This window comes from Phascolarctos cinereus, unplaced genomic scaffold (assembly GCF_003287225.1).
Source record: "Phascolarctos cinereus isolate Bilbo 61053 unplaced genomic scaffold, phaCin_HiC Scaffold_5;HRSCAF=322, whole genome shotgun sequence".
In the NCBI taxonomy this organism is placed as follows: Eukaryota; Metazoa; Chordata; class Mammalia; order Diprotodontia; family Phascolarctidae; genus Phascolarctos; species Phascolarctos cinereus.
Genome location: NW_027555958.1, coordinates 47,662,483 through 47,690,433, shown reverse-complemented (window position 1 = coordinate 47,690,433; position 27,951 = coordinate 47,662,483). Strand labels below are relative to the sequence as shown.

At 37.7% G+C, this 27,951-nt stretch overlaps 1 protein-coding gene across 7 annotated transcripts in view; it reads left to right on the top strand.

Moving 5' to 3' along the window:
* HAO2 (hydroxyacid oxidase 2) overlaps nt 1-19,345 on the top strand; it is a 32,644-nt gene extending 13,299 nt beyond the window's left edge. For 6 of the 7 annotated variants that reach the window (XM_021003156.2, XM_021003181.2, XM_021003189.2 and 3 more), the window contains 5 exons: nt 806-1,089; nt 4,635-4,844; nt 6,134-6,292; nt 8,939-9,008; nt 17,352-19,345. In XM_021003156.2, the coding sequence (XP_020858815.1) occupies nt 806-1,089; nt 4,635-4,844; nt 6,134-6,292; nt 8,939-9,008; nt 17,352-17,407 (779 nt within the window). In that variant the 3' untranslated portion in view covers nt 17,408-19,345. Of the gene's footprint in view, nt 1-805; nt 1,090-4,634; nt 4,845-6,133; nt 6,293-8,938; nt 9,009-9,861; nt 9,957-17,351 lie in introns of all 7 variants that reach the window. The other variant, XR_002327701.2, reaches the window with a different exon arrangement.
* The last annotated feature ends 8,606 nt before the right edge of the window (nt 19,346-27,951 follow it).

Sequence of the window (27,951 nt, the reverse complement as noted above, 5' to 3'; positions counted from 1 at the left end):
TATATGCTGGGCTACTTTCTCTGCTGAACTGCTTTGACAGAATCACAGAATGTTTTTGTCTATCTTCTTTTTCTCCATTAACTTGCTTATCCTAGCTGCTGTTTCTCCTTTGAATTGTGATTAGGCTACTTTTCTGCAGGGAATATCTACATCTCTTTTGTGAATCAATTCTCAAAACCAGGTCAGCTCCTTTATGCATCATACCTATAGCTAGCCTTAGTGAGCCCCTTAGGTCAGTCATATCAAGCTCAAATAGAAATGGATTCCTGTAGGAAGCATATTGACTTAGAAAACCATGATTATCTATGTTGTATTGTATTTTTATTTAGTTTGTTTAAAATTTCCCAATTCCATTTTAATCTGGTTAGACAAATGGGGAAATTTGGTAGGCTACCTATTTGTCACCTCTGCCTTAGGTCACATCTGTCTTTTTGCCTGCTTCTCTTTCTCTTCTATGGGAATTCACTCAAGCCTGTTTGATACGTGAGTCAGTAGAAGTCAATTCCCCTCCAATCCTATTACATCCCCTCACTGCTACAACCATAACCATTCAGGTTCATCACTTAAGCACATTGGAAGGGCTAAATGGAACTGGTGATTTTTGTCCTGAATTCCTGCATCTATATCCAAATACCTTCCTTGACATAGAAAGAAACTGAGGCATAAAGGCCAAATAACTTGTCTCAAATCATACCACAAGCTGTGGTCAGAGACTTAACTCTATACTAAGGGCTTCCCACTTCCAAGCCAGGACTCCTATATCCTCTTCTCCAATTCATTTCTTATGTTGATTTTTCTCTTGCAGCAGCAGAAGCCATGAATATCTGCTATGTTACCAGTACTTTTTCCACATGCTTCTTTGAGGACATCGTGGCTAGTGCACCCAATGGCCTCCGATGGTTTCAATTATATGTGCAACGGGACAGAAAAATAACAAAGGAGCTGATACAGAAAGCGGAAACCCTAGGCTACAAAGCTCTAGTCCTCACTGTAGATACTCCTGCTGTGGGCAACAGATTGCAAGATAATCGCAACAGATTCTCTTTGCCAGCATCAATATCGACAAAAAGCGTGCATGTGCCTATTGAGGTATGGGGGATACTTCAGGGTAGGGAGGGGTGAGAACCCATGGGTGAATGTTATAAGAAAGCATATTTCACTCAATAGGAGAACAAACTTTCAAACATTTAAGAGCTGGGCCGGCAGAATATGCTACCTCATGAAAGAGTTCACTGTTTCTAGAGGCAGGACAGGTGAAGAGTAAAGGGGAGAATGTGTTCAAGCAGACACTGAACAACTCTTCTGACACATCCCAGAGGGAATTGAATTGGATGGAATATTAGACTAGATGACCTCCAAAAAGTCTATGGGTCTATAAGACAGGTTTTCCTAAGGAGAAAAGAGAGGTCATAAAGGCAGAGTTGCTTCTGGTGATACTGGTGTATCTGGAAATAGTTTTGCAATTGTACAAGACTTTTGCAATAATTGGGCACCTATGGTAGCAGGATGAAATGCTCAGATCTTTGGCTCAGTGCCTCTGGAGTTGTCAGCTAGACTTGGAGTTCACTGTTTCATTGTTATCCTTTGGTCACCAAGGACCAGGAAGGGTCTCCGAGGAAGTGTGATGTACATAGTTGAAGAGAAAGTAGACGAAATTAGCATGATTGAAGTGGTGTACCTGGGACCTGCAGAATTTCGGAGTTCGGAGAACTGTCCTCCAGTGACAATCTGGTCTAACCTATACCATAGAAAAATCCATTTTACAACAAACACACTCAATGTCTCACCAGAATTCCCGGTTTTCTTTAAGATTTGTTCAAATACCATCTTCTTTCTATATGAAAACTTTTCTGATCCCTGCCCACTAATTCCCTACATCCCAAAACTACCATGTTTTCATTTTGTGTATATCATATACATATTTAGATATGTTTATGCTGTCTCCCCCATTAGAACATGAGCTGTTTCTCAAACAAGACATTTCATCTCCACATTCTGGAAGTTTTCACGGCAGTTCCCCCTTCCTGGAATTCTTTCCCTCCTTACCACTGTCCCCAGGCTTCCTTCAAGCCTCAGCTAAAGTCTCACCTTGTGCAAGACACTTTTCCTGATTCCCCTTAATTCCAGTGCTTTCCCTCTGTGGTTATCTTTCATTTACTCTATCTATAGCTTGTTTGTACCTATTTGTCTACATGTTGTCTACCCCTTGAGACTGTGAGCTCCTTGAGGGCAGGGACTATTTTTTGTCTTCCTTTGTAACCTCAGTGCTTGGTATATAGTACCTGGCATATAGCAGGTGACTAATAAAGGTTAATTGACTGAGCAACTTGACTGACTCTCTGAGTGAGTAGCTCATATGTGGCCCACTATATCTAGGAGGGCTCTGGCCATTCTCCATTTTACTCCCTGTATATCTTTTCACCAATTCCCTGCCACCACACCTTTACCTTCTGCTCTCTCTGTCTCTTTCTAGTTCAAGAACTATAATCAAATCATCACTACCATGCTCCTGGAGAAAGTGTATCAATCTATTCTTCTGTGGCTCTCCTAACATTCCTATAACTTTCAAAGCAAAACTACCCTCCATGACTATGATTCCCCTATAAATATCAAGTCAACAAGCATTTGTCAAAAGGGCGGACTTGTCAAGAAGCCTCAGTAAATATGAAGCAAGTTTCTCAGCTGAGCATGTGGGATGAAGAAGAGTAGTGGGGAGTTTGAGGAGAGATGAAAAAGATTTGGAAATGCTGTTATGGGTAAGAAGGATATTGAATCAATTAGGGAGGTGTGGAAGGATTGTCTGGCAGCAGTGAGGGCCCAGTTGAGATTATAACTTATATTTTTAGTGGACTCAGTATTGTATTATATCAAGGGGTCAAGATGAAGAGAGGAGGAGAATATAGCTAGCGAGGAATGATGGCCTGGGAAAGAACTGAGGGCTACAGGGGACATCTTGTACAACTCATAACCATAGTCTTCTAAAAGTTCATTCAAAGTACTAGAGGGCTTCCTCACCTCCTTACTTTCTCTAAACATCACAATATCATGGGTGAAGTCTTCTGGCTGTCCACTTGTCTCCTTTCAATCTTGCCAATTGGCCATCTTCTACTCCTTCTCCAGAGTTCCTCATTGGACATATATTTCCAAATGCTCACATCTACTGTGACATGTGTCTCCAGTGTCCCAAGGGTGATATTTGTTTTTAGGTGTTTGGAGAGAGTTACAGTCTATATCTAGCTGCCATATAGCAACACCAATAAAGTATTAGTATTGAAAAAAATGAGCCTTTGTTTTTATGAGAAGTTTAGGGTCAGTGAAAGAGATTTACAATGTCCCAAAGGCAATACAGTCTACTCACCTCTTCCTTTTCAACTCTGGTCCCAGTTCATTGTCTGTCTATGCTGCCTATCCCAAATATAGATATTGTTGGGCAAACTTTATAGGCGTCCATCCAAATGAATGTTCAAATCTGGGCAATGGATATTCATCCATTTTGTCTTTCCTGTGTGGATGAATAGGTCAGACTTCTTGAACAACTAGCCTCATGGTGCCCTTGAGTAGTCATCTCCAGGAAGGAATCAAATTGTGCCTTGGTGAGGAGTGGGCAAGATTCCTGAGATGTCTATCAAAGCCCCCCCAAGAGCCACTTGCAGAAAACCCATGTGGACATACACATATGACCTACACTAATCTGTCCCCTAAACTAATATTTTTAGAAGATTTAAGGTTTGCAAAGTGATTTACATATAACTCATCTTTCGATCTTCACAACAATCCTATGAAGTAGGTGCTATTATTAGAAGCTCCATTTTACAGATGACTTGCCCAGGGTCACACAGCTATTAAGTGTCTGAAACAGATTTGAAACTGGGTCTTCTTTTCTCCCAAGTTCAACACTCTGTCCTACGCTATTTATTCTCAGTTCCTGCTCTTCTATTGGGGAGACAATTTTAAGTTTATAGGAGAAGAGGAATAGGCATTTATTAAATGCATACTGTGTACAAGGCATTGTTGTATAGATATTATCTAATTTTATCTTCACAACAACCCTGGAAGGCAGGTGATACTATTGTCCTATTTTACAGTTGAAGAAATTGAGGCACAGAGTGGTTAAGTGACTTGGTCATGTAGCCAGTAAGTGTCTGAATCTAGATTTGAATTCAGGTCTTCGTGAGTCCAGGCTCAGTGTTCTATTCACTGAGCTGTCTAGATGCCTCCATCCCTGTAGCTTTAGCGAAATGTGGATTCTCAAAAGTGTGTTCTGCCCTTTTTGGTCCCTTCTGGTCTTAGATGGAGAAGCAAAAAAGAGGGATGGAAAATAGGGAGAATGAGGGGTGAAAGAGACAGACAGAGACAGAGATGGAGACAGAGAGAGACACAGAGTCAAGAGATAAGGGGTCACATGTGAGGAATAGGTAGTAAGTCAGTACTACTGGATGATAGAATATGGGGGTGGGTGGGGGAGCGAAGTATAAGAACGCTATGAGGTAAGAATGAGCCAGGTTGTGAAGGACTCTATATTTGATCCCGAAGGTCTGATTCAGGAGGCTGGTGCTGACAGCAAAAGTTTTTATCTGGTATTTTAGTACAAAAATGGGGTCCACAACAACGTGTTTCCTTCTGTCTCACTTAAGGAAAATGCAGAGTCTCTCCTCCCAGTCTCAAACATTGATCCATCCATCTCCTGGAAAGACATTGCCTGGCTAAAGAGCATCACACAAATGCCCATCATCCTGAAAGGAATTTTAACAAGGGAGGATGCTGAACTGGCCATAAGCCACAATGTGCAGGGCATTCTTGTCTCCAACCATGGCGGAAGACAGCTGGATACAGTTCCAGCCACAGTAAGTTTACTAACTCTAGGGTTATGCATACATGTCTGTGACTGTTTATATGTTAAATAGAGCCTCTGTGCACATACATCTCTATGTATTCACCTATTTTCTGTATGTTTCAACACACTTCCTAGGTCTGTTTTTGTCCTATTTTTAGGAGCTATAACCAATCACTAATAAAGTTCAAAACTGAATCCAAAATTCTAAGACAGAATACATGATTCTTCCCTAGGCCATGTGTCCACATTGCAGTGGAATATATCTTTTTTTTTTAATGGATGTCTCTTGTTTTAATATCTCATTCATTCCTGAACATTTCCATTCCCCTTTCCCTACCCATCAAGCAAATATTTTAAAATAGAGACAAAAAACTAGCCATTGCTGTGCCTGCCACGATATGCAATATTCTACATCCGCAGCCCCCCACCTCTAAAATGGAGGAAGGTAGTGAATTTTCTCAGTTACTCTCAAGAGCCAAATTTAATCACTGTGTCATCACAGTGTTCAATTTTGATTTATTGTTCTTTCACTTTACATTTTTTTGGCATTGTATACCTAGTTTTCGTGACTCTATTTGCTTTACTGAGCATCAATTCATAATCTTCCTGTGTTTCTCTGAATTCTTCATATATATCATTTCTCATTCACTTATATTCATGGACCAGAATTTTTGTTAGCCATTTCACAATCAACAGTCAACTGCTTTGTTTTTGATTCTTTATTACCACAAAAAAGTTCTGCTATGAATATTTTGTTATATATGAAATCTTTCTTTCTGTTTTTGACTGCCTTGGGGAATATGCCTAATAGTAAGAACCCCAGGTCAAAGGTATCAACATTTTAGTGACTTTCAAGCCTAATTTCACTTTGATTTCTAGAACAGTTAGTCATAATCTTGCCAACAGTATATTGGTGTGCCTGTCTTCACACAGGAACTCCAACAGTGACTATTTCTATCTTTTGTCATCTTTGCCAGTTTGCTAGATGTGAGGTAAAACCTCAGAATTTTTTTTATTGATGTAGCTCTTTTATTCATTATTTCTCTTGCTATTCTTAAGTTTTTGTTGCTCCATACAAATTTTGTTTTAAAATTTTTCCTAGCATATCAAGAAAGCCTTTGGTAGTTTGGTTGGTATGGTAGCGAAAGACAAAATTAATTTAGGTAATGTTGCACCCACCAGTGGATTGTGTCATCATGTTCCTAGGATGCTACCCACTGATGTCCTTTCCACCAGATCCCCATCTCTAATAAGAAAGAATCAAGAGCAGTAAAGACAAATATGCACTTTTCTTTTCAGATTGATGCCCTGACAGAAGTTGTGAATGCTGTGCAAGGAAGAATTGAAGTCTACTTAGATGGTGGCATCCGAACTGGAACAGATGTATTAAAGGCACTTGCACTTGGTGCAAGGTGTGTCTTCCTTGGAAGGCCAATCCTATGGGGTCTCACTTACAAGGTGAGGTAGTAGAGAGGAAAACATAGGTAAAAATACAGCAACTCACTCATCTGTTTGAGACACTTCCCAAAAAGTAGGATGCCCAGATCTAGACCCAGAATGGGAACTTTGTGGTCATCTCAATTTTGATATATGGAAACTGAGACCTAGAGAGATTGAATGACTTATTCAAGGTCATTTAGCTAGTAAATGGCAGGGCTAAAATTTGAACCCAGATCTTTGGACTCAGAGAAAATCTAGTACTCTCTCTGGATATGCCACATTTATATCAAACTAAAATCTAGTCTATACCTTGGTCATAGTTCTACCCTCCAAGGCCAAGTAGAACAAGTCTCATTTCTTTCCCACTCATTATATTTCATTACCTCATTATTCTTTCTGGATTGTGGGAAGTTAATCCAGGCTTGAGATCTCTGCCAAAATCCTTCCTTGGTCCCACAACACTGCTCACAGCAAATCTTATTAGAATCCCCCAACTGGATCATGTTCTTTGGAAAACCTAACAGAATCATGCAACTCTTGGATGGTCGAGCTAGGAGGGATCTTGGAGATTACAATCCAATTTACCTGAAAATGCCCAGATCTGGGAGATGAGGAGTGTCTTGTGTGAGGAGTCCAGAGGAGTCAAGTGGCTTCTCTGTCCTTCTAGGATTAGTAGATATCAGAGTTGAGAATCAAAGCCAGATGTCTCCTGACTTCAAATCTAGCACTTATTACACTCCACCACACTATTCCCTGTAATTCAATGTTTGGCTAATGCTGTGTCACTTAACACCTACTGATTTCAGCTTCTCCTCTATTTCGCACTTCCTTCTGCATAAATTACACCAAGTCCTAGAATTCTTAATTCTTTGAATATTTTTTGGTCCTTCTACTAGATGATTCTACAAGGTTTTGGTATACCTGCCCCATAACCTGATGGGCAGATTCTAATGTTCATTGTGTCATGTTTGGCCTCTAGACTCAATCAGGAAAACTTCGGTTTAAATTCCACCTCTGACACTTACTAGTTTTGTAACCATAGGCAGGTCACTTAGCCTCTCTGGGCTTCAGTTAATTCATCTGTAAAATGGGTATAATGATTTCTAATACATATATCATAGGTTTAATGTTTATATATTAGCTAGTTACCCACTGAGATAATGTATGTAAAGTACTTCGCAAAATTTAAAGCATCACGTAATTGTCATTTACTATTACTTATCTCCCCACCATAAATCTTTCCCCTTTATAGTCCATTCTTTACTCAACTATCAAAGAGATCTTCCTAAAGGGCAGATCTGACCATGTCACCACACCACCTTCCCCTATAACCTCCAGTATCAAATATAAAATCTTCTGTCACTTGAAGCCCTTCATAACCTGCCCCCTATCTTCTTACACCATACACCTCTCCACTGCATACCCTGTGATCCAGTGCACTGCCCTCATTGTCATTTCTCAAATAAGACCCTCCAACTCTCAACTCTGGGCATTTTCTTTTTTACAGTATTTTATTTTTTCCAATTATATGTCAAGACAATTTTTAGCATTCATTTTTACAAGATTTTGAATTCCAAATTTTCTCCCTCCCTCCCTCCCACCCCTCTTCCTAAAATGGTAAGCAATTTGCCATGTTATGTATGTGCAATTATATAAAACATATCCATTTTAGTCACAGTTGTGAAAGTAGAAACAGATCAAAATGAAAAAAAAAATGTAAATGTAAAAAGTAGGCTTCAATTTGCATTCAGAGTCCATCAGTTCTTTATCTGGACATGGATAACATTTTCCATCATGAGTCCTTTGTACTTATCTTGGATCTTAGCATTGCTGAGAAGAGTTAGGTCATTCCTAGTTGATCATCACACAGTGTTGCTGATACTGTGTACATTGTTTTCCTGGTTCTGCTCATTTCACCTTGAATCAGTTTGTACAAGTCTTTTCAGATTTTTCTGAAACCTTCCCACTTGATTTCTTCTTACACAATAGTATTCTATTACATTCATATACCACAACTTGTTCAGCCATTCCCTGACTGATGGGCAACTCTGGGCATTTTCACTAGCTGTGCCCCATACCTAGAGTGCTCTTTGCCCTCACCTCTGCCTGCTGACTTCCCTATCTTCCTTAAAGTCCTAGCTGAAATCTCCCTCATTAGACTGTAAGTTCCATGAGAACAGGGACTCTCTTTTATCTTTCTCCATCCCCAGCACTTAGCATATAGTAGTCACTCAATAAATGCTTACTGAATGACTGACTGACTTGGTAAGTACTAAAATGGATTGGAAGATTGAGAATGGGATAGAAACAGATGCCTGTTTGTGAGCTAATGATTTGAAGAAATTATTTTCCAAGTTACTTAATAAATTTGGAAGAAAAAAAAACCCTTCCTGAATCTCAGGTGAAGCGCTTCTCTGGAGAAAGGGGTGGGGATGGGAGTGGGGAGTTGTCTGTATTATTACTCGCTTGTCACGGCATCATCTTCCTGGTGTCATGGTCCTCTTCAAGAATAAAGGACAAACCACAGCCACAATTCATTAAGTGACTTATTCCAACTCTCCTAGAATATATGATCATATCTGAAGGCAAACTCTTTGGTCAATCAGATCATATGTCCAAAATGCTCAAAAATATTTCCTCACAATTCTCTCCATTTGGGAATAGGGTGAAGAGGGAGTTCGACAAGTCTTGAACTTATTAAAGAAGGAGTTCTATAGATCCATGGTCTTTACAGGTAAGACTCACTTTGGATCTGGGTTAAGTGTAAAACATACAAACAACAGGCATAGTCCCTTTTTTTTGTCCCCCACCTTCCCTCTATCATACATTCCTCCCTAGAAAGAGGTACCAAGGAGAAAGAAAAGGAGGATCTTAACATAAGCAGTTCAGTGCCAATGCTGCGTTAGGTGATACAAAATATCAAGATTATAGAAAGCATGCTATCCTCAATGCAATAAACAGTCCAACCCCCAGGATTACTGCATCTAGTTCTTTAAGATGATTTCAATAAGACTAAATAAAGTGTGTCCAGAGAATGTAAAGAATATAGGAAGGGACTGAGGGACCTTGGAATATCAGGAACAGTTAAAATTATACTCACTAGCTGTGTGACCTTTGGGCAAGTCACTTAACCCCAATTGCCTCACCAAAAAAAGCAAAAAAAAAAATACTATGCATTTGGACTGTAGAAAAGGAGACTTAAAGGAGACATGCCAGCTGTCAGCAAGCCTTCTATCATGCCAAAGAGCAAAGACATTCTATTACTGGTTTTTCGTTCAGTCATTTCGGTCAAGTCTGACTCCATAAAAACCCCCATTTGGGGGTTTTCTTGGCAAAGGTACATTTCCTTCTCCAGCTAATTTTACAGATAAGGAAACTGAGGCAAACAGAGTTAAGTGACTTGCCCAGGGTCACACAGCTAGTAAGTGAATGAGGTTAGATTTGAACTCAAGTCTTTCCAACTCCAGGCCCGGTGCTCTAGCTAGAAGTTAGAGGAAAGGAAATTTCAACTCAGCAATGTCCAATAATCGAAAAGGCTGCCATTTGTACAGTGCCTAACACAATATTTACTTATTGAATTGAATTAGATTGGATTGGATTGGCTTGGATTGGATTGGACTGAGGCAGTAAAACAGACATGCTCAAGTAGAGGTGCTCTAAGCACTGAGTCAGGCTGCTAAAGGTGAGATTTCCGTCACACTTGGTGTAAGATTGGACTACTAAGGCCTTAAAATCTTTGTTCTTGTTTTATTTTGGTCTGGACCCATGAATTCATAGGGGCAGGGAAGTTCTGAGGAGGAAATTCCCTTGTGAAAATAAAGAGCATCTGTTTAGAAGTAAAGGACTGAAAATAAAGTATTCTAAAGAGGAAATACATTTCCCTTTCTTTCTACCTCACACCAAAATTTGTTTGATCCGTAGGCTCATAGAATCTTTGTGTTGGAATAAATTTTATTTTTTAATTAAATTTTTATATTTTAATTACATATAAAAGCAATTTTTAATATTCATTTTTTAAAATTTTGAGCTCCAAATTCTCTCTCTTACTTTCCTTCCTCTCCTTGAGAAGGCAAGTGATTTGATACATAGATTATACACGTGCAGTCATGCAAAAATATATTTTGTAAAAGGAAACATAGACCCAAAAAAGAATTTTTAAAGCTTTTTTTTAAAAAATATACTTCAATCTGCATTCAGATTCCATCACTTCTTTCTCCAGAGATGGACAGCACCTCTCATCATAAGTCCTTCAGAACTGTCTTGGATCACTGTATCGCTGAGAATAGCAAAGTTATTCACAGTTGATCATCTATAATATTGCTGTTACTGTGCATAACGTTCTCCTGGTTCTTCTCCCTTCACTTAGCATCAGTTCATATAAGTTTTCTCAGGTTTTTCTGAGAGCATCCTGCTCATTATTTCTTACAGAACAACAGTATTCCACCATAATCATATACCACAACTTGTTCAGCCCTTCCCCAATTGATGGACATTCTCTCAATTTCCAATCCTTTGCCACCACAAAAAAAAAAAGTTGCTATAAATATTTTTGTGCATATGAGTCCTTTTTCCTTTTTTTAAATCTCCTTGGGATACAGACCTAATAGTGGTATTAGTAGATTAAAAGGTCCACACGGTTTTATAGCTCTTCAGATATAGTTCCTCTCCAAAATAGTTGAGTCAATTTACAACTCCACCAAAAGTGCATTAGTGTCCCAATTTTATCACATCCTCTCCAACATGTGTTATTTTCCTTTTTTTGTCATAGTATCCAATCTTACAGGCATGAGATGGTACTTCAGAATTCTTTTAATTGACATTTCTCTAATCAATAATGATTTAGAGCATTTTTTGCACACGACTAGATAGTTTTGATTTCCTTGTCTGAAAACTTTCTGTTCATATTCTTTATCAATTGAGGAATGACTTGTATTCTTACAAATTTGACTCCATTCTCTATATATTTGAGAAATGAGACCTTTATCAAAGAAACTTGCTATAAATTTTTCCTCAGTTTTCTGCTTTCCTTCTAATCTTGGCTGCATTGGTTTTCTTTGTGCAAAATCTTTTTAAATTAATGTAATCAAAATTATCCATTTTAAATCCCATAATGCTCTCTACCTCCTGTTTGGTCATAAATTTTTCCCTTTTCCAAAGATATGACAGGTAAAATAGTCCATGATCCACTAATTTGCTTATGATATCACCTTTATGCTAAATCATTTAACCATTTTGGCCTTATTTTGGTATAGATGTGAGATGTTGGTTTATACCTAGTTTCTGCCAGACTGCTTTCCAGTTTTCTTGGCAATTTTTGTTACATCTTGAGTTCTTACCCCAAAAGCTTGGGTCTTTGGGTTTATCAAACATTAGATTACTATGGTCATTTACTACTGTATGATGTGTACCTAATCCATTCCACTGATATACCTCTCTATTTCTTAGCCAATACCAGACTGTTTTGATGATTACTTCTTTCTGTGCAATGCAGTTTAATATCTGGTTCTTCTTGGCCACCTTCATTCACATTTTTTAAATTGTTCTTTAAATGTCTGGTAGCATTTACTTGTGAATCCATCTGGCCCTGGGGATTTCTTCCTAAGGAACTCATTTACAGCTTGTTTAATTTCTTTTTATAAGATAAGTTTATTTGAGTATTCTATTTCCTCTTCTGTTAATCTGGGTAGTTTATATTTTCATAAATATTCATTCATTTCACGTAAGTTATTAGATTTATTGGCATATAATTGGGCAAAATACCTCCTAATAATTGCTTTATTTTCCTATTCTTTGATGGTGAATTTCCCTTTTTCCTTTTTGATGCTGGTAATTTCTTTTTTTAAATACAATTAACCAATGGTTTATCTATTTTATTGTTTAAAAAACAGCTACTAGTTTTATTTGTTCAATGGTTTTTTACTTTCAATTTTACTAAGTGTTATTAACATCTCCTTTAATTTTCAGAATTTCCAATTTGATGTTTAATTGGATATTTTTAATTTGTTCTTTTTCTAGTTGTTTTTTTAATTGCATGTCCAATTCATTTATCTGCTTTTTCTCTATTTTATTCATGTAAGTGTTTAGAAATATAAAATTTCCCCTCAGTACTGCTTTAGCGGCATCCTTTTAATTTTGTTATATTGTCTCTTTAATGAAATTGTTGTTTCTATGATTTGTTCTTTGACCCTCTCATTCTTTAGGATTAAATTATTTAGTTTCTAATTAAGTTTTAATCTGTGTTTCCATGACCCTTTATTGAATATAATTTTTATTAATTTATGATCTGGAAAGGTTGCATTTAATGTTTTTGCTTTTCTGCATTGTGAGGTTTTTATGCCCTAATACATGGTCAATTTTTGTGTAGGTGCCATGTACCACCGAGAAAAAGTTATATTCCTTTCTATTCCCATCCAGATTTCTCCAGAAGTCTATCACATCTAACTTTTTAAAAATTCTGTTCATCTCCTTAACTTCTTTTTTGTTTATTTTTTTTGGCTAGATTTATCTAGTTCTGAGAGAGGAAAGTTGAAGTCTCTCACTAGTACGGTTTTACTATTTCCTCCTGTAACTCATTTAACTTTTCCTTTAAGAATTTGCATGTTATACCATTTGGTCTGTTATGTGTGTATACATACACACATACATATATGTATGTGTGTATGTATGTGTGTGTATGTATATTTAGTATTAACATTACTTCATTGTCCACAGTATCTTTTTGCAAAATGTATTTTTCCTGCTCATCTTTTTTGATTACACCTATTTTTGCTTTTGTTTTGTCTGAAATCATAATTGCTACACCTGCTTTTTTTTTAACATCAGCTGAAGCATAATAAATTCTACTCCCGTTTCTTACCTTTACTCAGTGTGTGTGTTTCTCTGATTCAAACATATTCAGATTCTGGTTTTTAATCCACTCTGCTTTCCACTTCTGCTTTATGGATAAGTTCATCCCATTCACATTCACAGTTATTATTACTATGTATTTTCCTTCATCCTATTCCCGCCCCCCTTTTACTCTTCTCTCTCTGTTTTCACCGTATCCTCAAAAAAATCCATTTTGTTTCTGATCATCACCTCCCTCAATATTCTCTTCTTTCTATCAACCCTCTTTTCTCTTATTCCCTTCCTTTCCTACTTCCCTGTAGGGAAAGATAGATTTCTATGCCCAAATAAGTGTGTATGTTGTTCTGTCTTTGAGCCAATTCCAATAAAAGGTTCAAACATTATCTGCCACTCCCACACACACACACACACACAACCTCCCCTTCACTATGAAAGCTCTTCTTTTCACACCTCTTTTATATAAGATAATTTTCCTCATTCTCCCTCTCCCTTCCCCCTTCTCTCACTGCATACCTCTTTCTCCCCCTTCATTTTGTTTTTTTAAATCATCCCATGATAGTCAGCTCATCCTGTGTCCCTTTTCTACATACACTCTTACTAATTGCCCTAATAATGATAAAGTTCTTAGGAGTTACAAGTATCATCTTCCCATATAGGAATGCAAACACTTTAACCTTACTGAAACCCTTATGATTTCTCTCTTTGCTATGCACCTTTTTATGTTTCTCTTGAGTCTGGTATTTGAAAGTCAAATTTTCTTTTCAGTTTTGGTCTTCTCATCAGGAATGCTGGAAAGTTATCTATTTCATTGAATATCTGTTTTTTCCTTGAAGGATTATACTCAGTTTTGTTGGGCAAGTTATTCTTGGTTGTAATCCTAACTCCTTTGCCCTCCAGAATGTCATATTCCAAGCCCTCTGATCCTTTCATGTAAAAGTTGCTAAATCTTGCATACCTCTACAGTATTGGAATTGTTTTGGTTTTTTGTTTTGTTTTTTTTGGGGGAGGAAGGGGGGAGGAGAGGAGGGGCTGCTTACAATATTTTCCCCTTGACTTGGGAGTTCTGGAATTTGGCTACAATATTCCAGGGAGTTTTCATTTTGGGATCTCTGTGAGGAGGTGATCAGTGAATTCTTTCAATGACTATTTTACCCTCTAGTTCTAGGATATCAGTGCAGTTTTCCTTGATAATTTCTTGAAATATAATGTCTAGGCTCTTTTTTTGATCATGACTTTCAGATAGTTCAATAATTTCTAAATCATCTTTCCTGGATCTATTTTCCATGTCAGTTGTTTTTCCAATGAGATAGTTCACATTTTCTTCTTTTTTTTTCATTCTTTTGATTTTGTTTTGTTGTTTCTTGATGTACCATGAAGTGATTAGCTTCCACCTGCCCAATTCTAGTTTTTAAGGAATTATTTTCTTCAGCGAGCTCTTGTACCTCCTTTTCCATTTGACCAATTCTACTTTATAAGGAGTTCTTTTCTTCAGTGAATTTTTGTACCTATTTTTCCATTTTGCCAATTCTGCTTTTTAAGGAGTTCTCTTTGGTGAATTTCTCTCTCTCTCTCTCTCTCTCTCTCTCTCTCTCTCTCTCTCTCTCTCTCTCTCTCTCTTCTCTACCATTTGGCTAATTCTATTTTTAATATGTTGTTATTGTCTTCAGTATTTTCTTTGGTGAGGCAATGGGTGTTAAGTGACTTACCTGGGGTCACATAGTTAGTAAGTTCTTCAGTATTTTTTGTGCCTCCTTTACCAAGCTTTTTACTTTCTTTCCATAATTTTCTTGCATCACTCTCATTTATTTTCCCAATTTTCCTCTACCTCTCTTAACTGATTTTTAAAATCTTTTTTGAGCTCTTTAATGAATTCCTTTGGGGCCTGTGACCAATTCACACTTTTCTTTGAAGCTTTGCATGAGGCTGTTTTGACTTCATTATCTTCTTCTGAGTTTGTGTCTTGGATCTTCCCTGTTACTATAATAACTTTCTATAATCAGGTTCTTTTTTATTGTTGTTGTTCACTCATTTTTCCAGACTATTTCTTGACTTTTAACTTTGTGTTAAAGTCGATCTCTGCTCCTGGGATAAAAGTGGCACTATCTAAAGCTTCAGGTTTTTTTTATGCTGCTGTTTTCAGAGCTAGTTCTGGGAATCAGTAAGTTTTTAGTTCTTCCAAATTGGTATGATCTAAGAAGAGGTGTGGTCACTGCTTTGCTGGCCTGTGCTCTGGTCTGTGAGTGACCATAAGCACTCTTCTCTGCCCTGAAAACGTGAGCAGGGCTACTGCTCCTTTGTGCCCACATGTTCTAGTATACCAGTGTTCCTCTTCATCCTGGAACTGTGTATGGGCAATAAAATAAGGTCCTGCACCCATTGCCGGCAGTTTTCTGACCACCTTACCACCTCTGTGCTAAGAGCTTTCACAGTGGCCCCAAGGTGACTTGCAGGGGCACAGCCTGCACCACACTGTGCTCAAGACCTGACCACCACCCCAACAAGACAAACCTTTCATGCCAACCCCTAAGTTATCTTGTGCTGGAAAATTGTTTCACCCTGACCTTTTGTTGGTTCTGCCACTCCAGAATTCGATTTGAGGCATTATTTTAAAGTTGTTTGGAGGGGAATTTAGGAGACCTCAGGTGAATCCATACCTTTATTCTGCCATCTTGGTTCTGTCCTTTGGAAGAAATTTTAAAGGTCCTTTCAACCCACCAGCTCACCCCTTGCCCAATGTAGTAACATTGATAACCTAATAATAATAATAATAATAGCACCTACTATGTGCCAGGCACAGTGCTAAATGATTTTAAATATTATCTCCTTTGTTACAACAACCCTGGTAGGTATGTGCTATTGTTATCTCCACTTTACAGGTTAAGAAACTGAGGCAGACAGAGGTTAAATGACTTGCCAAGAGTCACAAAGTATCTGAGGCTGGATTTGCATTTAGATCTTCCTGTCTCCAAGCTCAACACTCTATCCACCATACCACCTAGCTATCAACAATTGGCCATCTTGACTCTTTTTAAATGCCTTCAGTGATAGGGAGCTTACTACCTCTGGAAGTAGTCTTTTCTATTTTCAGACAGATCTAATTATTAGGAATCTCTTTCTTATTTGGAATGGAAATCTGCTTTCCTGTAGCTTTATCCATTGGTCCTGGTTCTGATCTCCTAACCTACAGCACAGAGATCTGCCATCTTTTCTACACCCTTCAAATACTGGGGGAAAGTGATTGTGCCTTCCCTAAGTGTTCTCTTCCATGGGCTAACTCTCTTTAGTTCCTTCAGTCCTCCCTTATGGTGGTCAATTTTTCTCCTCCACCCTGTTAAAAAGAGTGGCAATAAAGACTGAAGGATGGTGAACCACATAAACCTTCCTGTCAGTTAAATGGAAGGAAATCTTCTATAAATTGAGTGTTTGGAGGGAAAGTGACTTTGAACTTGGTGTCCATTCAAACCAAAGAACCAAACTTCTTGCCTCAGGTAATAAGTTTAGGTCTAGAAAACTTGAGGTTAGCTCCTCAGAATTGTCATTGTGCCCTAGTCAAAATATACAGAGTTGCCTGAATATATCAATACCTGCATGACAGAAAAGACTGAGCCATCATTAAAAGCCAAGAGATTTTAAGATGCATTCAAAATATCTACCAAGAAGGTTAACCTTCACTTCAGACTAGGCAGACTGGCCTGCCTCCTGGGTGGTCTGAATCAGGAAACTGAGATTTCTAAGCATCACCTCCTCCCCCCAAATACAACTCCCACATCATATGGAAAGAGACTGTGATAGAATTCATAGAAAGAGCTTTTCACTACCCAATGAGAAAAAGGGCTTAAAATGAAAATACTTCTGGGACCTAAGCTAATTTAGAACCTTCCTCACTAGGCCTAATGAAATAAAACCAGTTTGACTAAGTGGTAATCATTTTTAAAGAAATGAATTGTTTTACTTTCCATAGCATATAATGCCAATGCAAGGCAAATGCAAGTTGCCGAAGAATAAAGAGATAAAAATTGCTTGTAATTCTCACATTAGAATTTTCTATTTAAAGTAATGCATCAAAAGTACTGGAAACAGCTTGCCTTTTCAAATAGTTTAGGCCTTCCCTGTTAATTGGCTAGGATAATATCAAAGTTAACCTAAGTCTGCTTATGTATGAATTAGCATAGACCCCTGATTAGCTCATTAAAGGAGTCCAGATGAATGTGGCTGTGTTTTGTCATTTCAGGTTGCCGGTCAGTCTCAGAGATCAGCCAGGACTTGGTACAATTCTCCAGATTATAAGAGGTGACCTTTCCAAAGGGATCTGAGAACTGGATATATCAAGCGACCATGTGGACCCTCCCTTCTCAAGCTGTGCACCTGCACACACACACACACACACACACACACACACACACACACACACACACTCACACTTGCTGCCTAGCTAAAGGAAACCGCTCATCAGGCCAGCTGTGCCATCAAACTGGATTTCAGGCACAAGAACACCAGTATCAAAGAGAACTGGAATTCTGATGCTGTCCTGTTATCAACACAATTGATGGGTTTCCTCCTTCCTCATCAGGAAGTGACTGACTTCCTCCCTCATCTCCTCAGTTCTGCTGGCACATTTTGTGCCCAGAGACCAAGTTGGGTAACTTGGGCATTCCAATGAGAATGAAGATGTTTGCAACATTAAACAATGTAGTGCTCACTTTGGAAGAGGCAGAGATAGATAGCAGCCTTCATTCAGGGTCATCTCCATCACTGGTGGTCATAGGGCCTCCAAATCCCAAAGATCCAATCAGCAAAAAGAAAATTCTACTTTCAATATGTGGAAGCTATTCCTCTTTCTGACTGTATCAAAAAACCAGACACAGGCTTCCAAGTAGCTCTCCAGAAGACCTTCACTGACCCACAGATATCAGTCTCTTTTCAGGCCTCAATTCACTATCTAGAGATAGTCCATATCCAAAATCATGATTTCTATTCTAAATATAGGGGAAATATTGAGCAACTATGTATTTTTTATTCGGTACTTAAGAAATAAAACAAGCTCTCCCATAACAAAGTGGGAAAGAAAAACAGAGGATAGCACCTGAAATTACAGATCCATTATGCACAACTTGTTATTTCTTTCAAATATACAACAAAGTTATTGTGTGACTTTCTTTTTTTTCCCTTCCTTCTCACCCCAAACTTTGAGATGGCTACCATTAGACACAAATCTGTGTGTGTGTGTGTGTGTGTATCATACACATATATACATATGTACACATGCATATACATATACTTATGTACATACGTACACATACATGCCTATGTATGTGTATATGAGTTCTTTTTCTAGATTCAAACAGCATCTTCCTTCATAGGATCTTTATGGTTAATTTGGGTATTTATAATAGAATGACTTGGTTGCTCAAAGTCGCTCTTAAAACAATACTGCTGTTACTGTGTACAATGTTCTCTTGGTTTTCCTCATTTTACTCTTCATTATTTCATAGAGGTTTTTCCATGCTTTTCTAAAATCATTGAGTTCATCATTTCTCATAGCAGAGTAACATTTTATCATAAACATACACCACAATTTGGTTAGCCATTCTCCAACTGATGGGCATCCCCACAGTTGCTAGTTCTTTGCACCACAAAGAGAGCTGCTATAAACATTTTAGAATGTAGATTATTTTCCATTTTCCCAAATCATCTTGGGAAATAGACCTAATACTGGTATTTCTGGGTCAAAAAGTATATGCAACTTAGAAACTATTGGGGCATAATCCTAAATCTCTTACCAAAATGGTTGGATCAGCTCATAGATCCACTAACAATGAATTAAGGTACCAGTTTTTCTACATCTCCTCCAACATTTGTCAGTTTCCTCTTTTATCATTTTAGTTAATCTGATATGTATAAAATGATATCTCAAGGTTGTTTTAATTTGCATTTCTCTAGTCAATAATGATTTAGAGCATTTTTATATGACTATAAATTGTTTTGATTTCTTCATCAGAAAACTGATCATATGCTTTGACCATTTATCAATTGGGGAATGACTCGCATTCTTATAGATTTGACAAAGTTCTTTATATATCCGAGATATGACCTTTATCTGAGCAACTGTCTATAAAAATTTTTTCCAGTTTTCTGTTCTCCTTACGAGCTTGGCTACATTTGTTTTATTTGTAGAAAAATGTTTCAATTTAATGTAATTAAAATTATGCATTTTACATCTCACAACACTGTCTATCTCTTGTTTGTTCATAAATCATTCACCTATCCGTAAGTCTGATAAGGTAATGTATGTAAGGTAGATTTGTTTTTCTTTTTTAGATACTAATTCCCAGCATAAAATGGCTTGAAAATAATCTCTCCCATGCTTGCTCATCATTATATAACCATTCATAATATAAACATTTGTGCTTAAGTTGTAAACACCCACTGCACCTTGTGCTATGCTAAGTCATCATTATATTGCTAAAGTTAACGTAAACTTGTGAGCCCACTGCTGGCAAAATGTGTTTCCTTAGAAATAAAGTGGGTGCTGGCTAAGGGGTATGGGTGTTGTTCAACTCCTTCACTGCTGGCCACCACAGGAGGAATAAACTGGTATGAATCCCCAACTGCTGCTTCGTTGCCCTTCCTTGGTTTGGATGAATCTAATGTGAACCTGCCAGGAGCTGAACTCTGCATTATACGTAATATGTTCCATGCTCTTCAACTGTTATTGTAATATCTCCCTTTAGCTCTAGGTCATGTCCATTTTGGTCTTATTTTAGTAAATGATTTAAGATATTGGTCTACTCCCAATTTCTGCCTGACTGCTTTCTAGCTTTCCCAACAATTTTTACCAAATAATGAATTCCTATCCCAAAAACTTAAGTCTTTACTCAAACTCTGGGTTCCTATATTCATTTGCTACCGTACATTGTATGTTTACTTTGTCCCACTGATCTACCTTTCTATTTCTTAGTACCAGATAGTTTTGATAAATACTGCCTTATAATATAGTTTAATTATGCCCAAAGGGCTATAAAACTGTGTAAACCCTTTGACCTAACAATACCACTGCTAGGTCTGTATCCTAAAAAGATCATAAAAATGGGAAAAGGGCCCACATGTACAAAAATATTTATAGCAGCTCTTTCTGTGGTGGCAAAGAATTGGAAATTGAGGTGATGCCCATCAGTTGGGGAATGGTTGAACAAGTTGTGGTATATGAATGTAATGGAATACTATTGTGTTATAAAAAATGATAAGCAGGCAAACTTCAGAAAAACCTGGAAAGAGACTTACATGAACTGATGCTGAGTGAAATGAACAGAAACAGGAGAACATTGTGCACAGTAACAGCAACATTGTGCAATGACTAACTTTGATAGACTTACCACTTCTTAGCAATTCAAGGATCTAAGACAGCTCCAAAAGACTGATGATAAAAAATACTATCCACATCCTGACAAAAAAAATGAAGTCTGAGTGCAGATCAAAGCATGCTATTTGCTCTCTTTTTTTGTTTGTTTGTTTCTTCTTCCTCGTGGTTCTTTCCCATTGATTCTACTTCTTCTTTACAACATGACTAACATGAAAATACGTTTAATATGAATGTAAATGTAGAGCATTTATCACATTGCAAGCTGTCTTGGGGAGGGGGGGAGGGAAAGAAGTGGGAGAAAATTTGGAACTCAAAGTCTTATGGAAGTGAATGTTGAAAGCTAAAATTAATTAATTAACTGAGATTTTTTTAAAAAAATAGTTGAATATCTGGTATTATTAAACCTCCGTCCTTGACATTTTTTTCCCATTAGTTCCTTTGATATCCTTGACTTTTTGTTCTCCTAAATGAATTTTGTTTTTATCTTTTTCTAGCACTGTAAAATAATTTTTTGGTAATTTAATTGGGATGCTATTGAATATATAGATTAGTTTTGGTTAAATTGTCATTTTTGTTATGTTGGTCCTGCCTACTCATGAATAATTAATATTTCTCCATTTATTTAAATCTGATCTTATTTTTGTACAATTTTCGTTATGGTTTGGTCCATATAGACCCTGAATTTGTTTTGGTAGGTGTATTTCCAGGTATTTTGTACTGTTTAGAGTTACTTTATTTTTTTTTAATTTTATTAATTTATTTTGGTTTATTAACAATCACTTCCATATGCTTTTGAGCTGAAAATTTTTTTTCCCTTTCCTCCCCCACCACCCTACCCAAGACGGCGCACAATCTGATATAGGCTTTACATTTACATAGCTATTAAATATATTTTCACATTAGTGAAGTTGTAAGTAAAAATTAAAACCAATAGGAGGAATCATCAGAAAGATGAAACAAAACTCAACAGAAGGTAAAAATAAATGATAGCGATTCAACTTCCATAGTTCTTTCTTTGGATGTGGACAGCATTTTCCTTCACAAGGCCTCTGGTGATGTCTTAGATCCTCATAATGCTGAGAAGGGTTCAGTTTAACAATCTTAGTCATTGCATAACATGGCTGTTATTGTGCACAAAGTCCTCTGGGTTCTGCTCACTTCACTCAGCATCAGACCATATAGGTCTTCCCAGGTTTTTCTGAAGTCAGCCTGTTCATCATTTCTTATAGAACAATAGTATTCCATTACATTCATATACCACAACTTTCTCAGCCATTCCCCAATTCGTGGGCATCCTCTCAATTTCCAATTCTTTGCCACCACAAAAAGAGCTGCTATGAATATTTTTGTACATGTGGGTCCTTTTCCCATTTGTTTGATCTCTTTGGGATATAGCCCTAGAAGTGCTATTGCTGGATCAAAGGGTATGCACATTTTTGTAGCCCTTTGGGCATAGTTCCAAATTGTTCTCCAAAATGGTTGGATCATTTCACAACTCCACCAACAATGTATTAGCGTTCCAATTTTCCCACATCTCCAACATTTATCATTTTCCTGTTTTGTCATGTTGGCCAATCTGATAGGTGTGATGTAGTACCTCAGAGTTGTTTTGATTTGCATTTCTCTAATCAATAATAATTTAGAGCATTTTTTCATATGACTATAGATGGCTTTAATTTCTTCATCTGAGAACTGCCTGTTCATCCTTTGACCATTTATCAATTGGGGAATGGCTTGTGTTCTTATAAATTTGTCTTAATTCTCTATATATTTTAGAAATGAGGCCTTTATCAGAGAGACTGGTTGTAAAAATTCTTTCCCAATTTTCTACCTTCCTTCTAATCTTAGTTGCATTGGCTTTGTTTGTGCAAAAACTTTTCAATTTAATGTAATCAAAATTATCCATTTTGCTTTTCATAATGTTCTCTATCTCCTGTTTGGTCATGAATTCTTCTGTTCTCCATAGATCTGATAGGTAAACTATTTCTTGTTCTCCCAGTTTACTTATGGTATCAGCCTTTATATCTAAGTCCTGAACCCATTTTGACTTTATTTTGGTATATGGTGTGAGATTTGGGTCTATGCCTAGTTTCCGCCATACTCTTTTCCAGTTTTCCCAGCAGTTTTTTTCAAAGAGTGGGTTCTTATCCCAGAAGCTGGGGTCTTTGGGTTTATCAAATAATAGATTACTATAGTCATTGACTACTGTGCCTTGCATATTTGACCTATTCCACTGAATCCCCTCCCTATTTCTTAGCCAGTACCAAGCAGTTTTGATGATTGCTGCTTTATAATACAATTTAAGATCTGGAATTGCTAGGCCACCTTTTCCTGCATTTCTTTTCATTAGTTCCTTTGATATTCTGGGCCTTTTGTTTTTCCAAATGAATCTGGTTGTTATTTTTTCTAACTCTATAAAATAATTTCTTGGTAGTTTGATTGGTATGGCACTGAATAAGTAAATTAGCTTAGGTAGGATTGTCATTTTTATTATATTAGCTCAGCCTACCCATGAGCAATTATAATGATATTACTTCATTGGCTATGGTGCCTTTTAGCAGGATGTAGTTTCCTTCCTTATCTCTTTTGATTAGATCTATTTTTGCTTTTGCTTTGTCTGAGATCAGGATTGCTACCCCTGCTTTTTTTACTTCAGCTGACGCATAATATATTCTGCTCCAGCCTTTTACCTTTACCCTGTATGTGTCACTCTTTTTCAAATGCGCTTCCTGTACATAATATATTGTAGGATTATGGTTTTTAATCCATTCTGCAATCCATTTCTGTTTTATGGGAGAGTTCATCCCATTCACATTCACAGTTATGATTACTATCTGTGTCTTTTTCTCCATCCTTTCCCCCCCATTTATGCTTTTCTTTCTCCTTTTTCCTTTCTCCCCTTCACTAGTGTTTTGCTTTTAACCACCACCTCCTTCAGTCCCTTCCCCCTTTTATTATCCCTTTCCCTTTTCTTCCCCTTTATTCTTACTGCTGCTTCCCTCCCTGGTTTTCCCCCCTCCCTTTTCTTTCCCCTTTTCCCTCCCACTGCCTATAGGGCAAGTTAGATTTCTATACTTAACTGATTATATTATGCCCTTCTTGAGCCTAATCTGATGAGAGTAAGGTTCAAACAATGCTCCCCCCCCTTCCCTCTGCTGTAATAGGATTTTGTGTCTTTTCCTATAATGTAATTTACCCTTGTCTGCCTCCTCCTTTTTCAGTACCTTTTCTAAGATTAGATTGATCCACTTATTTGGATCCATTTAACTTGATTAGATTTTTTTTATCATTACATCAAAGTCAACTAATATCCACCCTCTTTATGTATACTCCTTTAACAAGGTGTAATAACAATACAGTTCTCAAGGGTTGCAAGTCTCATATTCCCTTGTAGGGGTTTAAACAGCCTCCCCCCTTATTAACAGCATATTGTATCCTTCTGTCCCATTTACCTTTTTAAGTCCTTCTTGAGTCCTGTACTTGAAGATCAAATTTTTTGTTGAGCTCTGGTCTTTTTATCAGGAAAGTTTGGAAGTCTCCTATTTTGTTGAATATCCACCTCCTCCCTTGAAAAATGATGCTCATTTTTGCTGGGTAATTGATCCTTGGCTGCATTCCAAGCTCCTTTGCCTTATGGAATATCATGTTCCATGCCCTGCGGTCTTTTAATGTAGAAGCTGCAAGGTCCTGTGTAATCCTGACTGTGGTTCCATGATATTTAAATTCTTTCTTTCTGGCTGCTTGCAGCACCTTCTCTTTCATCTGGTAATTTTGGAATTTTGCTATTATATTTCTTGGCGTTGTCAATTTGGGATCTCTTTCAGGTGGTGATCGGTGGATTCTTTCTATGGTTATTTTCCCTTCTGGTTCTAGGACTTCTGGGCAGTTTTCCTTTATGATTTCCTGAAAGATACTGTCCAGGCTCTTTTTTTCATCATGATTTTCAGGTAGTCCAATAATTTTTAAATTGTCTCTCCTGAGTCGATTTTCCAGGTCGGTTGTTTTACTGATGAGGTATTTTACATTTTCATCGATTTTTTCATTTTTTTTTTCTGTTTGACTGATTCTTGCTCTCTCATAGAGACATTAGTTTCCATTTGTCCAATTCTAGTTTTTAACAGATTGTTTTCTTCTGTTAGTTTTTGTACTTCCTTCTTCAACTGGCCAATTGTGTTTTTTAGGGACTTGTTTCCTTCAGCATACTCTTCTGTTAGATTTTGTACTTCCTTCTTCAACTGGCCAATTGTGTTTTTTAGGGACTTGTTTTCTTCAGTGTACTCTTCTGTTAGTTTTTGTCCTTCCTTCTTCAATTGGCCAATTGTGTTTTTTAGGGACTTGTTTTCTTCAGTGTATTTTTTTTCCAATGGCCAATTGTATTTTTGAAGGACTCTTTTACCTCTCTCATTTGACTATTAAAATCCTTCTTGAGCTCTTCTAAGAAGGCTTTTTGGGCTTCAGACCAGTTCATATTCCCTTTTGTTGTTGCAGATGTGGGTTTGTTGACAATGTTGTCCTCTTCAGAATTTCTGTCTTGATCTTCACTCTTCTCATAATATGAATCTATGGTACGTTTCTTTTTACTCATGGTGTTTCTTTATTCCCTGGCCTTTAAAGAGATTGAGCTCTCCTGCTGGGGAACAGAGGGTACTGACCCAAGCTTCTTGTGTTGGGAGCCCAGGTCTTGGTCACTGACTTTGTGTCTGGGGCCTCTTATGTTGGCAACTGGAGGCTGTAGGTTTCTGGCAGCTTACCTTGTGTTGGGCTGGAATCAGCAAGGCTGGAACTTTCAGGCAATTCTAGGTTGCCTGCTTTTCCTTTCCTTTAGCTTTCTTCTGCTCCTTTTAGATGGGTGCTGCAGGGTGTTTATCTGCCTGGGGCCCCTTGTAATGCTGCCTCCCTTGTTTCTGCTAATGCACTGGGATTCCTTTGCAGTGGAGTGCTGAGGCACCTGGTGGTTTTCTGAGCAGCCTCCCCATCTCCCTCACCCTCACTGAGGCACCCAGAGGTCCAGGTGTTGGTGCTTGCCCACTCCACTACCCGGGCTTCAGGATCTCTTCCTGGGGTTCTGACAGCTTACCCAGCAAGGCTGGGGCTTTATGAAGACTTTAGGTTGCTTTCTTTGGCTCCTTTCAGATGAATGCTGCAGGGTGCTTATCCTCCTGGGGCCCCCTGCAGTGCTGCTTCCCCTATTTTTGTTGAGGCACTGGGAGACCCATTTGCTAGCCCCGTCTTTCTTCCAGTTCAGCTGTTCCAGGGTCTTTTTCTGGTGTGATATTTTCTGAGTTTTCAGAGGTTGATAGGGGAGAGTGAGAGCGACTACCTTTTCACTCTGCCATCTTGGCTCCTGGAAGTGGAAACTTTAGCTACTTTCAAAAAACAGCTGAGGTGCCACCTCTAAAGAAGACCTTTTAAACTCTTCAAGTTATTGGCAGTTGCCACCTCCCACCTTGCAATGTCATTTTGTATTTACTCATCTGGGCATCTGTTACTTTATTCCAGTAAAATGGAAGCTCATTGAAGGCAGGGACTATTCATTTTTGTCTTTGTGTCTCCACCATGTAGCACAGCCTAGAATATGGTATGTACTCAATGAAGATGAATTGAATTTAATCTCTATGATCATTCACTTGGTTCTCCAGGGATGAGGAGAGGTAGGGCTGATAACTGTGACAAAAAGCTGATGTCTCATTCCATGTGAAGAAAATTAAATTAGTACTGTATTGCTTCTTAGATTTCCCTTAGATTTCTGTCCTTGAGTTGAGCTCAGGAATCAACTTTCCCTCTGAGTGGGTTTAAAGTTATAATTAAAAGAAGAGTTGTTATCTCTCGTACTGGTAACCCCTGGGATACATCCAGGACATCTGTTTGTTATTGTTAAGCCCCGCAAGTTAATTTGGTTTCCTCTGCAAAAGATACGTCATCTGTCCTTGCCTGTCCTTGTGCAATTAGAAGAATTTTTTTTTTCTTTTCCAAGAAGACAGCAAGTCTGGTAGTTTTGATTCCCTAGCAATGATTACAAGATGCAGATCCCACAGTGATTAACCTCACATGAATGCCAGCTACCTTCCTTAGAATAGTCAATCATAATGTTTCTGCCTCAACCCTACCACTTGTCACTTTTCTCCATGTCTACCAAGACCCCTTCTTTGTAGTAGACCTCTTCTCACTGGAGTCACTGGCTTTGCTGAGGTTGCCAGTCTGACTCACTTTCTTAACAGTTATAGGTCACTGTTAGACTGATTGTGCTCAGAAACTGGTACCTTAAATTTCAAATACAATATATGACTTCTGTGGTAATGATTTTAAGCCTCTTAATAAATTACAAAGTTTAATGAAGGTAAATATTGACAGTTAGGAGGCCTTACCCAGCAGAGTGTATAGTGCGTGATTGGGTCCCTGAGGCATTCAATTGTAGAAACTGCTTACCTTCTTCTGAAGTTGTTTGATGTACCCTAAAGAATGTTGAATGTGGAGTTACAGGAACTGAATCTGCATTCCAGCTCTATGTAAGACTAGTGACTGTGCTAGTGGAGAGGGGCCATATGAAAAATATAATGAAGGTAGAATCAATAACACTTGGCAATTAATTGGATATGTGGCATGAACAATTGTAAAGAGGTGAGGATATCTTTGAGCTTGGGCACCTTGGTGACTGATGGGACAGTGTCTTCAGCAGGAATAGAAAAATCTGGGAAGAGGGCCTTTCAGGGTGAAGGAAATGAATTTTACTTTGCACATGTGCTTGTGATGCCTTATGGGTCATGCTAAGATCTTACCTTTTGCAAGACAGCTTTCTCAGTCCCCCCCTTTTAAAATATTTTGTTTCTTATATCACCATAATATCCCATGTATCCCTCCCTCTATTCCTCCTAGGGTGCCATCCTGTATGACAATAGTATTTTTGGAGAGAAAAAAAAAAGTCAGCATAACTGATCAAAACATTGAAAAAGTCCAAAAACACATGTAATGTGTAACACCTGAGGATCTTTTACCTCCACAAAGATGTAAGTTGGGATTGTCTTCTTAAATCTCCTCATTCTTAGTCCGGCTTGATCTTTGTAATTTTGCTGAATTTATCTTTGTTTTTTTGTTTGGATGTTGTTTTGATTTTGATTTGGGTGTTTTGATTTTTGGGTGTTTTGGGGGTGTTGGTCTTTTTATTTACACTGTTGTAGTTACTGTGTATATTGTTTTAGATAAACTTGGCACTTGGTAAATTTTTTTCATCTCTTTAGTTTTATTTTGTGTGTTTTTGTTTTTACAATGTGTTTCTCATAATCAACAAATTTCTTATCCAATTTGTCACTCTTTTTCTTTTTGTTGGATGGTTTAATCCATTCACATTTAAAGTTATGAGTTAGGTTTATACTTTACCTCATCTGTCTCTAAAGTTATTTTTTTCAAGTTAAGATCTTTTTCTTTCTCCTGCTATAAATACAGTCTTAGGTTTCTTCAGTTACTTTACTGTTTT